The sequence below is a fragment of the Maniola jurtina genome, chromosome 23 (assembly GCF_905333055.1).
Source record: "Maniola jurtina chromosome 23, ilManJurt1.1, whole genome shotgun sequence".
Lineage (NCBI taxonomy): Eukaryota > Metazoa > Arthropoda > Insecta > Lepidoptera > Nymphalidae > Maniola > Maniola jurtina.
This window is the reverse complement of record NC_060051.1, coordinates 6,159,630-6,174,708: the sequence shown is the minus strand read 5'-3', so window position 1 is coordinate 6,174,708 and position 15,079 is coordinate 6,159,630. Positions and strand designations below refer to the sequence as shown.

Below are 15,079 nucleotides of genomic sequence, written 5' to 3'. Positions count from 1 at the left end.
CTGTCTGCCAGCTTTTCACGGCCCAACAGCTTAACCGATTTTGATAAAATTTGGTACAGCGTTAGTTTACACCTGTGGAAGGACATAGGCTAACTTTTTATCCCGGAAAAAATCAAAGAGCTCCCACGGGATTCTCAAAGGCCCACCCGTTTAACCAATTTATATGAAATTTGGTACAGAGGTCGCTTGCATCCCGGAAAATCAAAGAGCTCCCACGGGATTTTTAAAAAACCTAAATCCACGCGGACGAAGTCGCGGGCATCATCTAGTATTCAGATAAAGAAGGGAAGACCACATGGGTCGAGGGTAAATGGTTGGATAAAAATTAAAACAGACATTATCTACATCCACATAAAAAAGTTTTTATTTTTTATTCATGAACTATGAAGTTTATAATCTATCAGGGGATTTTTAGGTAAAGAATATTGGAGTAGGTAGAGATGAATGGAATCTGGTTCTGAACCCATTGCTATCTCGAGGTAAATCAGATCCTAGCTTTATGCAGCATCAGCAATCATGATGAAATGCTAAAATATTATGCGTAGGTACGAGTATATCTGAAATTAGGTCATTGGGTAAACATAAGACATGTGTCCGGGATGTAAGCCAATTAAATTGGGGTCAAGGCCATACCAAAATTATAAGAATAAACACTTTAACACAATTCTCGAAATTTCTTCTCTATAATTTTATGTAATATCGTCTTCTACCATCTACCATTTTAAAGAGCTAAAAATTGACCTATTACAGATCTGGTTTCCTAGAATCTTGTTCGAAAAATTATTGCAAAACGCTCACGCTTAGCGATGATGACCGGCTTTCGCACGAGCGTTGCTGCTTTGTGGTCTACTTGCCAGACAAATAACTTACCTTATACCTCGAGCTCGGTTTATCACTGGCTCAGCCTCGATCTTGCACTCAAAGATGAGCCGCTTGCCATCATCCTCTTGTCTGATGGCTGGCTTGCGGCTTGGTACTTTGTCGTCTTATTGACAGGCAAGTAGCTTACCTTATGTCTCGAGCTCAATTTGACCTCTCCTGTGTTGTGGGACCACGTGACGGTGAACACTGGCTCAGCCTCGATCTTGCACTCGAAGATGAGCCGCTTGCCATCATCCTCTTGTCTGATGGCTGGCTTGCGGCTTGCTACTTTGTCGTCTTATTGCCAGGCAAGTAGCTTACCTTATGTCTCGAGCTCGGTTTGACCTCTCCTGTGTTGTGGGACCACGTGACGGTGGGCACTGGCTCAGCATCGATCCTGCACTCGAAGATGAGCCGCTTGCCATCATCCTCTTGTCTGATGGCCGGCTTGCGCGCGAACGTTGGTGCTTTACCATCTACTTGTCTGAAAAGGAAATTACTGCTATTAAAGCGACGAGCTTCACCTTTCACAATTTGCATCCATTGCTAGACAATGATCTATTTGAAGAAGTGCCACATATTATGGATAATATGGACCAATTAATCTGATCCACTAATGTTCTTTAAAAATCAGAAAATTACTTTTTTTTTTAAATTTCATTTTGAAATAGTAGCATATAGGTTACTCTTCAGATCTTAAAGTCCTATATCCATGCAATCACGTCAATCAATTCAATCAATCAATCGTTTATTTGCTCTAAACGTGATGTGATTGAAGGACTAATTAACAAACAGAACCACTTTTGCATTTATAATATTTTTAGTGAAAGTTGCTACTCCTGATTCGACATGCAACGTAATAGTTAAGTGCAATACTTACTTCTGTTTTTCTTCATCCGCGGCTGAAAAATAAAAAGAATCCAATAAGAAATCATGAAAAAATTATGTGAGTGACTTATATAACTTAAGCAAGTACTGGGAAGAACTGGAACTGGGATCAACTTAGCTTACTTACAAGTGTACCTAAATAAAAAATTTTAACACCCCCGACAAGTGAAGGTTATAGTTAAATAGAAAAGAGCTGTTAACTTTCAAACGGCTGAACCGATTTTCTTGCATTATAGCTAAGAACACTCTCGATCAAGCCACCTTTCAAACAAAAACAAACTAAATCAAATCGGTTCATTAGTTTAGGAGCTACGATGCCACAGACAGATACACAGATACACACGTCAAACTTGTAACACCCCTCTTTTTGGGTCGGGGGTTAAAAAGTAGTACTAGTACTGAACGAATAGGTATTAGAGTAAATACACCAAGTGTTTGAGCTTCTAACGTTTTAGCCTAACAGTTATGCAGCAGTTTCTGATTTCTGTAGTTGAATGTTTACATTGAACAACATCACCCAGACGTAAATATTTAGAATCGCAACATTACACGGTCTCAGAATAAATCCAGGTGTTCTATAATTCTAGTTTCTACAATCAAATATCTGTGTGGATAATGGATAATTTGTTTTAACCCCCGACCCAAAAAGAGGGGTGTTATAAGTACCTACCTACCTCCTATATACCCTTTATTTTATTTAGGTCGATCCTTCTAGGATCTTCATTTCTTATCTCTATCAGACCTATCTGAAGTTTCTAAAGACAATATGTCTACGTGCTTCAAGAATTCCCTAGAATGCGTGATGAATTAGTGTCCTTCTAGATAAAAGTTTTATCAATCATACCTCTAACTTCTTTATTGATTTATTTCTTTGATGATTTCATAGAATTTACTATAGGCACTTTAGATAAATAAACATTTACTTAATATTGTTATTTATTATGATACATTTTGTCATATCGTTGTACCTATTGTTGTTTCAAGCTATTGATTTTATCACTTCGAAAAGCTAGCAGACAGACAGACGGACACACTTTCGCATTTATAGTATTACTACAGTAAGTATGGATTTGAAAGCTGATCAACTTTCTTCGAGATACATTTAGAAAAATAGTCATTAAACGAAAATATGACGTGCTCCAATGCAGACTTTCGTCAGACGATCGTCGTCATAATATCTACTCCTGTTGCCAACGTGTTGTCTTGACGTCGAAGAGATATAGTCAGCTGTTTTTATTTGTTGTAATTTATTTTTGTCGATGACTAACATGCATGTCTTTATGTTCATTTTTATTGTAACTCGTATTGGATTACAGTTTTTTTTATGATTTCAGGATTCAGAAGTTCTGTGCATCCACAGAGTACTAGTTAGACATGACTAATTACCACCCTACATTCCGCAATCATTTTTGGACTTGCCTTTACACAAGTTGAAAAATCGATTAAAATTATGCTCCTGAAAAAAGCATATTATACAATCGAAGATTATGTAAATGATAAAAGAGCGTGGAGTTGAACTGTTGCTCGCTCCAGCAATGTGCGGTATTTCAATTTCTTTTATACATGGCATAATAATATTGTATATCAAATCTTTGAAAAGAGCAACCGCCGAGTTTCTTGTTGGTTTTTCTCGGTAGCAAAGGCACACCGAACCAATGGTAGATGCATTTGACGATTCAAAAGTACTTGTAAAAGTTTAATTGAATATTGTTAGGGTTCCGTACCTCAAAAGGAACCCTTATAGGATCACTTTGTTGTCTGTCTGTTCGTCAAGAAAATCTATACGGTACTTCCCTTTGACCTAGAATCATGAGATCTGGCAGGTAGATAGGTCTTATAGCACAAGTAAAGGAAAAAACCCGAAAACCGTGAACTTGTGGTTATATCACACAAACAAAATAATTAAATGTGTTCACAAAAAAATTTTAAGTCACTAAATCACATATAGATGGCGCAGACCGTAATTAACTTGCAGAGTTGTACATAAAGGTGATAGGTATATCTTGTACGATGGTACGGAACCCTTCGTATGCGAGTCCGACTTGTACTTGACCGGTTTTTAGCGTTCCGGAAAAGGAAAAACGGAACCCTTATAGGATCACTTTGTTGTTTGTCTGTCTGTCTGTCTGTCCGTCGTGTCTGTCAAGAAAACCTATAGGGTACTTCCCATTGACACTTGGCCGGTTTTTTTTTATTAGTAGGTATGGGAGTTAACGTTTAGTAAATAGAAGGTAATGCACACTTACGGCTAAAGTTAAGGTTAATAGAGGCGGCCACCTCGCCCATCTTGTTCTTAGCCTTAACTTTGTAGAGCCCCGCGTCGGTCTCGATCACGTCATCCAGCTCCAGCACCACCAGGAATTTGTCGTTGGCTATACTCTGGATCCTGCGGAGAAGAGAGAAACATTATATAAAAAACAAAAGCATCACTTATAAAAAAGCAGGTATTATTTAAATATATTTAACGAATTATGTATTGGAATGCCCTCACAAAACCTACGCGTATAACACAGGTTCTACGCGTAGAGGTCCTACTCTAAACAATAATGAGTCCGACCCGAATCTTGGAAGGAGACTAAAATAAAAACCTTCAGAATAGGAAGTTTTGTAGGAAGTAAGGCTTTAACAAGTTTAATTTTTGTAAAAGCAGTTAGTTAGTTTGCACCACACCTTCTGATGAAACAAAAATTCATAGCATATTACATTCAATAAGTAAACATACAGAAATGAGGTATAAGTTTTCTAACCAGGTGATGCCTGCGACATCGACGGCGTGAATTTAGGTCTTTAAAAATCCTTAAAAAAAACTTTGATTTTCCGGAATAAAAGTAGTTATACGTTATACACTCCAGGTCTTTAACTATAAGTACCCATGCAAATCCCGTCAATCCGTTGTTTCGTTGCTAAGAGTTTGTTTGTTTAATAGATATATGGGTAGTGAATAGAAATAAATACCATTAGGGGTGGCTCTCTTCTAAAATCAATGATTGTACCATTGTACACTCTTTGATTGTCAGTTGAAAATTACGTATTTTAACGTCAAAACGCGCCATAGTCTGAGAAAGTCCACATTCCACAATAAACCCGGCCGCCCAGTCAGGTAGTCTACTCTTATTATTATCATAGCGAACAATGGCCAAATGCGGATTGGCAGACTTCACACACCCTTTGAGAAAATTATGAAGAACTATCAGACATGCAGCTTTCCTCCAGTTTTCCTATGGCCTAACTAAACCCTTCTCATTCTGAAAGGAAACCCCTACTCAGTAGTGGGCCGGTGCGGCGATGGGTTGATCATAATGATACTACAATGAAACAGTGTCATCTAATAACAGTCTTTCGTTTTAAACGGTTAAATAAAATAAAATATCCTTTTTTATTCGTTCGAGACGGTATGGTAGACGGTGCCAAATGTGTCAACTTTCGATTGTCTTGGCTCCTATTAGCAATGAAAGGAGCATTAAGACGAACATAGTGATAATGTCGCCTGTCGGATCTGTGTCGATGACCTTATGTTTGTCACCGCTAATTGCAAGCCAGTTCACACATTAACCAATCAGTCGATACTATCGGGTGATGTACGAATCACTATCTACGAGTATCATTACCCATTACCTACTAAGCATATTATAAACTAGCTGATGCCCGCAGCTTCGCCCGCGTGGATTGGTCAGATCCCCTGTAGCATCAGGATTGAGGAGTTGGACTCCAAATTTTTTATGAAACAATGTCGCAAAGTTCCTCTATCGATTAAAAAAGAAATGACGCAAATCGGTTCAGAAATCTCGGAGATTTCGGTGTACATATGTAGAAAAACACAACTCCCTTTTTGAAAGTCGGTTAAAAAAGTAGCCTATGTTACTTCCTGGTCAATTCTCTACTTGTCTGTGAAAATCCCGTCAAAATCGGTGCAGCCGTTCCCAAGATTAGCCTTTTCAAACAGATAGACAGACAGACAGACAGACAGACAAAAATTTTAAAAACGTGTGATTCAGTTATAGTATCGTTCAAATAACCATATGACCTCAATATGCGGTAGTTATTTCGAAATTACAGACAGACACTCCAATTTTATTTATTAGTATAGAGTATAGATTACAGACAGACACTCCAATTTTATTTATTAGTATAGATACGTAAGTGTGTTTATTGATTTGTCCATAAATCACATAGAAACGGAGCAACAAATTGATGTGATTTTTTGCATGGAAGACCTCAAGAGTGACATGGGTACTGATTCTGAGCGCAACTAAATTTTAGGGTATTGGCATCTTCTTCTTACTACTGTTATATGAAAAGGACAGACGCAGTTTGATAGTTTTAAATTTAATTTAGAGCTGTTAAACCTCGTGACTTACGTGCATGGTCACTAAATGTAAAATTTATGTTCCGTCCGTTTTAGCAATATTTAAAAAAACAGTGCAGATACTTTAAAATTACGCAAAACAAGTAATCTAATCTGAAGTTGCAACATGGTGGTTTGCGCATACCGGTAAGTAAGGATTAAATACACAAGTCCGTTACCTTTTGTGTACAATGCGCAGTCATACACCTCGTGTTCACATTGGACTTCTTACTTGTTTTGCATACTTTATAGAAACTAACTAGGGACAAGTATTTATAGGCACCAATTTGAACGAATCCTTCCCGTTCAAAATAGCCCACTTCAATTTACCACATCATCGTCTATCACAATGTAAGAGCACAGACTAACATTGATAACAAAGATGTACTTACTTAAACTGTGTCCTAGTATCCTCCTTGAGCAGTTCATCGCTGCGGTACCAGCTGATCTCCGGCTTCGGAGACGCCAGGAGCTGGCACTCGAACACCAGCTTGTTGCCATCGTCCTCCTGGCGAAGCTGGGGCTTCTGCGTGAAGCTCGGGGCAAAATCGTCGGTCACCCCCATCGTGCTAGCGGTTTGTCATCACTGATTGAGAGGGGGGGCTGGTCACTTCTTGAAAAGGACGAGCTATGATCCTGTGAGAGAAACATCATTATTAAAAACCGGCCAAGTGCGAGTCAGACTCGCGCACTGAGGATTCCGTACTCGGGTATTTTTTCCAACATTGTGCACGATAAATCAAAAACTATTATACATAAAAATAAATAAAAATCTGTTTTAGAATGTACAGGTAAAGTTCTTTCATATGATTGATATAGTTATCTTACTTTGAAAATTGAAACACATTTTAATTTTTTTTTAATGATGTAACCACGATTCGCGGTTTTCAGATTTATTCCTGTACTTGTGCTATAAGAACTACCTGCCAAATTTCATAATTCTAGGTCAACGGGATATACGGGAACGGGACCCTATAGGTTTTCTTAACAGACACGACGGGCGGACGGACGGACAGACATACATACAGCTAGACAGACAAAGTGATCCTATAAGTGATCCGTTTTCCTTTTGAGGAACGGAACCCTAATAACTAGATCGTGTTAGTAGAAACCTGAATCGCGCTCAGCTTTTATCTTTTCTCAGAACATACTCAGTCTTTATGCATTTATCTTAACCTCTAGCAGACTTCTGCGCTAGTCGGACATGAGTAAAGATCCCCTGGTGACGCTGCAACGACCGATAGGACAACAGCATGACACATTCAGAAAAAAAAACAATTCTTATGAATATTTACGTTCTTATGATTGCCTTATAATCACATCACACTAATATTTCACTTTAATATTACAAGTGTAAATTAAAAATTTATAACACCCCCGACAAGTGAAGGTTACAGTAACTAGAAAAGAGCTGATAACTTTCAAACGGCTGAACCGATTTTCTTGGATTATAGCTAAGAACACTCTCGATCAAGCCACCTTTCAAACAAAAAAAAAAACTAAATTAAAATCGGTTCATTAGTTTAGGAGCTACGACGCCACAGACAGATACACAGATACATAGATATACACGTCAAACTTATGACACGCCTCTTTTTGGATCGGGGGTTAATAAAGCCGAAAGTTGTGTGCCTATGTACATAATAATATGTGTGCCTATGTGTCTGTATACGTTTATTACTCTTTCACGCAAAAACTACCGAACAGATTTAGCTGAAATTCGGAATGGAGATAGATTAGACTCTGGATTAACACATAAGTAGGCTACTTTTTATCTACTGGGACTGCAATCATCATCATCTCAACCCAACGCCCGCCCCCTACTACACACGGGTCTTATCTAAGATTGAGAAGAGCTTAGGCCACCATACTAAGTTTGGATTGGTAGACTTCACACATCTTTTACAATGTTTTTAACTCTCAGGTTTCTTCACGACTTTTTGCTTGACCATTAAAGAAAGTGATACTTAATTGCTTAAAACGTATTCTCGTAGCTCCGTTAAGTTGGAGTTGTGTGCCTAAGATCGAGCCCTGGACCTCTGAACAAAAGGTTGAAGTCTTATCCATGGACTTAAACCTTTGCCTAGTGACTAGGCTATCACCACTAAGTATACACAAAGACAACATGTTAAGTAAAATTTGCAATATGTTGAGACAAGTTCAAGTATATTATTGTGATGGAGAGATGGTTCGAAATACCACAGGTAGGTATACCTATTATGATATAATATATATAATGTACCTATATAGTAGATGCTCTTGACGATTCAAAAGTGCTTGTAAAAGTCTAATTGAAGATAAATATGTTGAATTTTTTGTTTGAATTAGAGGTAGAATCTATAGCTAATAAAAGTTTTCTCCGGATATTTAAGATGCAATTTTTCTTATCAGATTTAAGGTGCACTGATTTTGATATTGATATTATTTAGATCCTACATATTTGGTAGACTTATTTTTTCAGTGTATTGTGACTTTCGTAAGTGCTTTTATAAGTCTGAAACGAAGAATAAATAAATACAATACAATACTGAACAAATTCTTTTATTTTTTGCAGATTATGAATAAAAGACCGCTGACTGTAACAAAAACTCTCTGTATATTTTTAATGTAAATAATAATAAATAAATAAAAATAAAAATAAAGTCTTTTTGCTTGGTAAGTGTTGATAACAGGACTCGCATGTTAAACTTTAAGCTGCTGATAGCCTAGTGGCTAACGCGTTGGCCTCCTATTCGGAGGGTCAGAGGTTCGATTCCAGGCATTCACCTCTAACTTCTCATAACTTAACAGCTGCTTTAATGGTGAAGGAAAACATCGTGGGGAAACCGTGGGGAAAATCATTCTTAAATGGTATCAAAAATAATAATTTTCATCAAAAACTTTACTTATATTTGGAGATCAAGGACCAATTTATGGTTATTAATTTGTACTTCCATTTTATTGAGTACATTTTAGCCACAATAGTTACCGAAAAACTCATATTTGTAACATATTTGCAAAGTATTGCAATACTTTGCAAATATGTTCCGCCTTAATGCTCGAGAATGTTATCTCCCAGTAAACTTTAGATCATCAAGTGTGAATGGTTACTTGTGGCTGTGTACAAAAGCAATGACTGGTAAAAAAATCGTTTTAACTGAGCTTTCTATATTAACTAATTTACTATAGTTCCATTTTCATGTTAGACGGACTAAGTATTATAGAAGACTAGAGGATGCCCGCGACTTCGTCCGCGTGGATTTAGGTTTTTTAAGATCCCGTGGGAACTGCTTGATTTTCTGCGGTAAAAAGTTTTCTACATTAATTACGGGGATGTCAAGCTATTTCAGTATCATATTTCATATAAATCGGTTAAACGGATGGACCTTTAAGAATTCCGTGGGAACTCTTTGATTCTCTTTCTTTGATAAAAAGTAGCCTATGTCCTTCCCCAGGATGTAAGCTAACTTTGTACCAAATTTCGTCAGAATCGGTTAAACTGTTGGGCCGTTAAAAGGTAGCAGACAGACAGACAGACACACTTTCGCATTTATAATATTAGTATGGATGTAAACTTCATGAAAAACACAAAGATCGAAGTAAGTAGATACTAATAAATACTAATGAAGTACTTCATCAAAATTCAGGTGAGGTCGTAGTATTGATAAAAATTTTGTCTATTTGTTGCATTTTTACCCGACTGCGGCAAAGCTAAAAGGAAGGGTTATGATTTTAGCAGTCTATGTATGTATGTATGTATGTGGGTATGTATGTTTGTATCCAGATTGTGTGTGTTCCACCGTAGCGCCTAAACTTCATAAATGTACTACAACATTAAAATATACCAAGCGACAGAAAAACAATTTTACTATAGTATTTCAGCGTTTATTAAGACGATCGCAGTCGGGTTTTAGTTTTCAACTTTATCTTGTAGAGAGTAGATATAGGTGCCTATTATTTATCATTTCTTCTAACCATTAGAAAAAAGTGTGGAAAATGGTCAAGTGATATCAAGGTCAAGGCCAATTATGTGAAATTATTTTGCGAACGATTTTCCTATAGTTTATCGTGGTTTTTGTTGACTAGCTTAGGAACGCTTAGTAACAAACGAACACACATACGTAGGAATTTAATAATTTACCTGTGCCGTGACATTCTTTTTAAAAAACGCCCAAGTCCGAGTCAGACTCGCGCACCGAGGATTTTTTCGACATTTTGCACGATAAATCAAAAATATTATGCATAAAAATAAGTGAAAAACGAGGTTTTAGATTTAATTTAATTTAATTATTTTTATTTGCTTTTAGTTTTAATTTAGATGTAATTTTATATAAAAAAAAACTGTAAATGTTGAAGTAAAAAACTATTTTAGAATGTAAATTCCCTTTCATGTGATATCGCACTTGGTACAATACTTAGTAGGTAATCTTACTTTAAAAATAGGAAATACTAATTAATATTAATTGTTCATGACTCTTTTTAAATTTTTTTTGTGATGTAACCATAAAACAGTTTTCGGATTTTTCCCCTTATGTGTGCTATAAGACCTACCTACCTGCTAAATTGCATGATTCTAGATCAACGGGAAGGGTGCAAAATGTAGGAAAAAATACCTGAGTACGGAACCCTGGTGCGCGAGTCTGATTCGCACTTGGCCAGTTTTTATATTATTTAAAATCAATTTATTTGTAGAAGCCACAGAATATTTTACAATCACACTATCACATCACATCACACTATCACACTTCACACTAATATTATAAAGGTGAAAGTTTGTATGTGTGTGTGTGTATGTTTGTTACTCCTTCACGCAAAAACTTCTGAACGGATTTGGCTGAAATTTGGAATGGAGAGAGATAACATCCTGGATTAGCACATAGGCTACTTTTTATCCCGGAAAATTAAAGAGTTCCCACGGGATTTCTAAAAACCTAAATCCACGCGGGCGAAGCTGCGGGCATCAGCTAGTTTGTTAATAATTCTATACTATGAAAGAAGATCTCTTATATTCATGCATAGAACTGCAACAATATTTTATTGCTTCCTAATATTTTTTATGTTTGCATAATGTAATAACCTATAAATAAATAACCATGTTATTGTTTATTATACAATCTGTTTATCCGTCGTAATCATTGCTTTATTTTCATTCACTTCATTTGTGACATTATTAACCCCCGACCCAAAAAGAGGGGTGTTATAGGTTTGACGTGTGTATCTATGTATCTGTGTATCTGTCTGTGGCATCATAGCTCCTGAACTAATGAACCGATTTTAATTTAATTTTTTTTTGACAGGTGGCTTGATCGAGAGTGTTCTTAGCTATAATCCAAGAAAATCGGTTCAGCCGTTTGAAAATTATCAGCTCTTTTCTAGTTATTACTGTAGCCAGTAAAAGTTAACTAATTTTCTAAAAATTCAGTTAAGTTTAGTTTTGCAAGTTTTTCTGCGTCATTCAATTTAATTACATCTATTGTAATTGTATATATATAGTCATTTTCCATCATCATTACTTTGTTCATCGTCAATCATTGTCATTATTTAATTAAAATACAAATCTCAAACTAACAAAAATGAAAACTTAACATTAATATCCATTTAGTATGTACTCAGAGAGGTATTAAGTAAAAGGCCTATGGGTATACTCAGTAACCTAGTCTAAATCGCCGTGGATCAGAAACTTAACGTATAATGTTCTATAATACTTATTTCAATGAAATCGCAATCGATCTCGTGTAACAAATCATCATTAGTGACACCTAACCGTAGATTTGGCTCGGAAAAGCTCTCGAGTGAGTCATTTTCTTAGCGGTCAGCGCCATCTAGTAGCAAGGTGAAGTGTTGTAGGTGCTACTGGTGTTAAAATTTTCACAAGTATAAATGAAACGTCGCGATCTATTTCTGTAAACGCTGAAGGCCTCGTAGTCTTTTCGTTTTCTTATAACTTCCGACGATTACCTAATGCTGATCCGTTTCACTGGTTCCCTTTGAAATCGAAGTGTTTTTCAATCAAATTTTGTGATTCGCCACTGACATGAAAATGAAGACATTTTATGTTTCTCAAAATTAACGTGCTTTAATTTTATATCACGTAGCTTTGCCGTTTTATCAACTTTTGTTTAAATTACAGCGCGAAATTGCAAAAATTGCAAATAAAAATCTTCACTCAAATTTTCTATAACTGCCGGCATAAATAAAGAAATAATATAGGTAATTATTTAAGATCACCAATTAAATTGAAAATCCCAGATATTTATTTATTGCACAATATTAAACTGTTGATGAAACGAAGAAAGTTCTATATAATGAACAAAATTTTGTTAAGTACGTACCTATAGACAACAGGTGAAACAAAATCCAATTCACAAATCGTCTTGACACACAATCAAAACACAATCACACAATTCAAAGTGACAAGTATCGAGAACTTGATGAAGTTAAAGCGAAAATGGATTCGAGAGAAATAAGGGGAATCGCCGGCGGCGGGACGCGTCGGGTCGTTTTCGAAATCGTAACTAAACTATGAAAAGTTGGCGCTTGGCCCAGGCGGTGTGGGAATTCGCGTGGGCCGATGCAGCCAGTTGGATAACCGATGGTGACGTAGCTAATGCAGAGGTGTTTTCCGTTGAAGATAGAAAATGATCTAACGATAATGAACCTGCAGAGGATGTGGGAAACCGATCATGCTAAGTTTCATGGCTCAGTGGCGACATATAGCCTCGATAGCTCAACGGTTGAGGAGCGGACTGAATTCCGAAAGGTCGGCGGTTCCCGTTGCACTATTGTCATCCCCACTCCTGGCACAAGCTGTAAGATTAATTGGAGGGGAAAGGGGAATATTAGTCATGATTAGCACGGCTAATATTCTTTAAAAAAAATCATATTTATATATTTTGACCATTTTGGTTGCCTGGAAGAGATCGCTAGGTAGCGAAAAGGCCGCCAAATTGCACCTATATTTTGTTGAGCTTTTTATGTGTTTTTCTGTACTAATTTTGTGGTGTACAATAAAAGTATATTCATTCATTCATTCATTCATATCTGAGTCAGCGCCACGGAGGTCCCGGGTTCAACTACCATGCAATAACTAGGCGGTGCAAGACCGTGGCATGTGGAAGTCCCTATAAGATTGAAGACCTATGTCCAGATGTTAATCTCTATCAATTGATGATGACAACGACGACGAAGAATTTCTAAATTGGCTCAGAGTTTGGTTTGATGGGACCATCAGCCGTCACTAGTAAGTAGATTAAGCAACTGACAAAGATGGGCCACCATACGATTTAGGGTTCCAGTAAGCAAGATAACGTATATGAAATTGTTTAAATTGAAACTACCATAACAAGTGAAACTAATTATTATTGGCCATACTGCTTTCAGATTAGTCCGTTTCCACCTTAGACTGCATTGTCACTTACTGCTAGGTAGGATAGCAGTCAAAGGCTTATTAGTCATTAAATACAAAAAAAAATACCAAAGAAGGATTTTGGCAATTTACGTTAGAAACTGTTCTGAAAAACTTATTCTTCCAAGTGCTTGTAGGCTTCATGGTTCGTCTATCAAGACATGATACCTCGGGAGTTCACCAATTCTGTGTCCTATTGAACCACCCAAGTAGGCACTAGCCACCCCTTTCTTAACAGCACGATCCTTTCCCATCCTCTTTATTGTTCAAGCCAACAAACTTGGTGCCGTACGATTTAAATTTCTAGATAATCGATTCGATTCTTTTTAATTATTTCGAATTATATTAAAAAACAAAGACATCACATAAGTAATCAAATATTTCATTTATCCTTTTGGGTTTATTTGTTTAAATTCTTTCGTCGCATACTATTGAGATATAAAGAAAGATTTATTTGGAGTGATAAACTCATTTATACTCATCAATTTTCAGTTAAAAATACTTTTGGCATTCTTAAAATTGTCGTTTACAAAATGTTGCATCAGTTCATCGACCGAATTGAACTTCATTTATTTTTATCTAACCAATTAATATAAACTTTTATTTTGGTGTAGCACTAGGGGTTGCCATTTTCAAAATGTTTTCAGATTTTTCAATGTGAAACTCTTTCCGAAATGCTGATTTCCCTACTTCTTTCAACTTTGTTTAAAAATTATACAAGTATCTAAATACATATATAGCAATAATTCTTCTTTTTCCTGCATCATTCCATCGACCTTGAGGATCATAGCTCCCCTTTGATACGCTCGTGCTATTATGTTCTTCTATAATTCCATCAATGTTCCATATTTTTCTATAACGAAATTATCTGAGCTTAAATGTTTTATTATTTTCAACTCATTTATCAAAACACTTTTCATTTCAACGAAGTAGTTTCAAGAAACACTTTTGTGTATTAAATCAGATTAAATAATCGGCGATAACCATAAATTTACTTTAACAGCTACAATTGTGAGAACATTTCAGTGTTTCGTCCCTGAAATACCTGCAATAAATTTGTTACTTGGTCACTGTTGAAAACAAGTTCGGTTGACGGTTGAGTGTTATTGGCGGTCGTTCTTCTTACTCGTATTTTTCGTTAAATTAGCTCTTGGCAACTGGAAAACAGGAGTCAGGTGACTAATAAATCCACAAAAGTCGTAATTCTACTCATCATTGTTGAGTCAAAATGTATTTGAGTTTAGATTGTGACGCGTAGGGAAGTTTAACACTTTGAGAATACTCACACTTGATTATAGCTAGAAACTTATTTTATTTACTCTTATTTTTTCTTCTTCTCTTATTTAGTTACTAGCTGATGCCCGCAGCTTCGCCCGCGTGGATTGGTCAGATCCCCTGCAGCATCAGGATTGAGGAGTTGGACTCCAAATTTTTTATGAAACAATGTCGCGAAGTTCCTCTATCGATTAAAAAAGAAATGACGCAAATCGGTTCAGAAATCTCGGAGATTTCGGTGTACATAGGTAGAAAAACACAACTCCCTTTTTGAAAGTCGGTTAAAAAAGTAGCCTATGTTACTCCCTGGTCAATTCTCTACTTGT

General features: G+C 36.4%; 2 protein-coding genes across 39 annotated transcripts in view; one reads left to right on the top strand and one right to left on the bottom strand.

Annotated features, from left to right (window-relative positions):
• LOC123877270 (dual specificity protein phosphatase 22-like) overlaps positions 1-15,079 on the top strand; it is a 76,029-nt gene that overhangs the window by 24,166 nt on the left and 36,784 nt on the right. The gene's annotated exons all lie outside the window — the stretch shown is intronic.
• LOC123877268 (twitchin) overlaps positions 1-15,079 on the bottom strand; it is a 166,470-nt gene that overhangs the window by 120,652 nt on the left and 30,739 nt on the right. For 36 of the 37 annotated variants that reach the window (XM_045923836.1, XM_045923840.1, XM_045923871.1 and 33 more), the window contains exons 1-5: positions 12,406-12,600; positions 6,487-6,730; positions 3,996-4,135; positions 1,742-1,763; positions 1,183-1,345 (exon numbers count right to left, since the gene is read on the bottom strand). In XM_045923836.1, the coding sequence (XP_045779792.1) occupies positions 1,183-1,345; positions 1,742-1,763; positions 3,996-4,135; positions 6,487-6,659 (498 nt within the window). In that variant the 5' untranslated portion in view covers positions 6,660-6,730; positions 12,406-12,600. Of the gene's footprint in view, positions 1-1,182; positions 1,346-1,741; positions 1,764-3,995; positions 4,136-6,486; positions 6,731-12,405; positions 12,601-15,079 lie in introns of those variants that run through there. The other variant, XM_045923837.1, reaches the window with a different exon arrangement.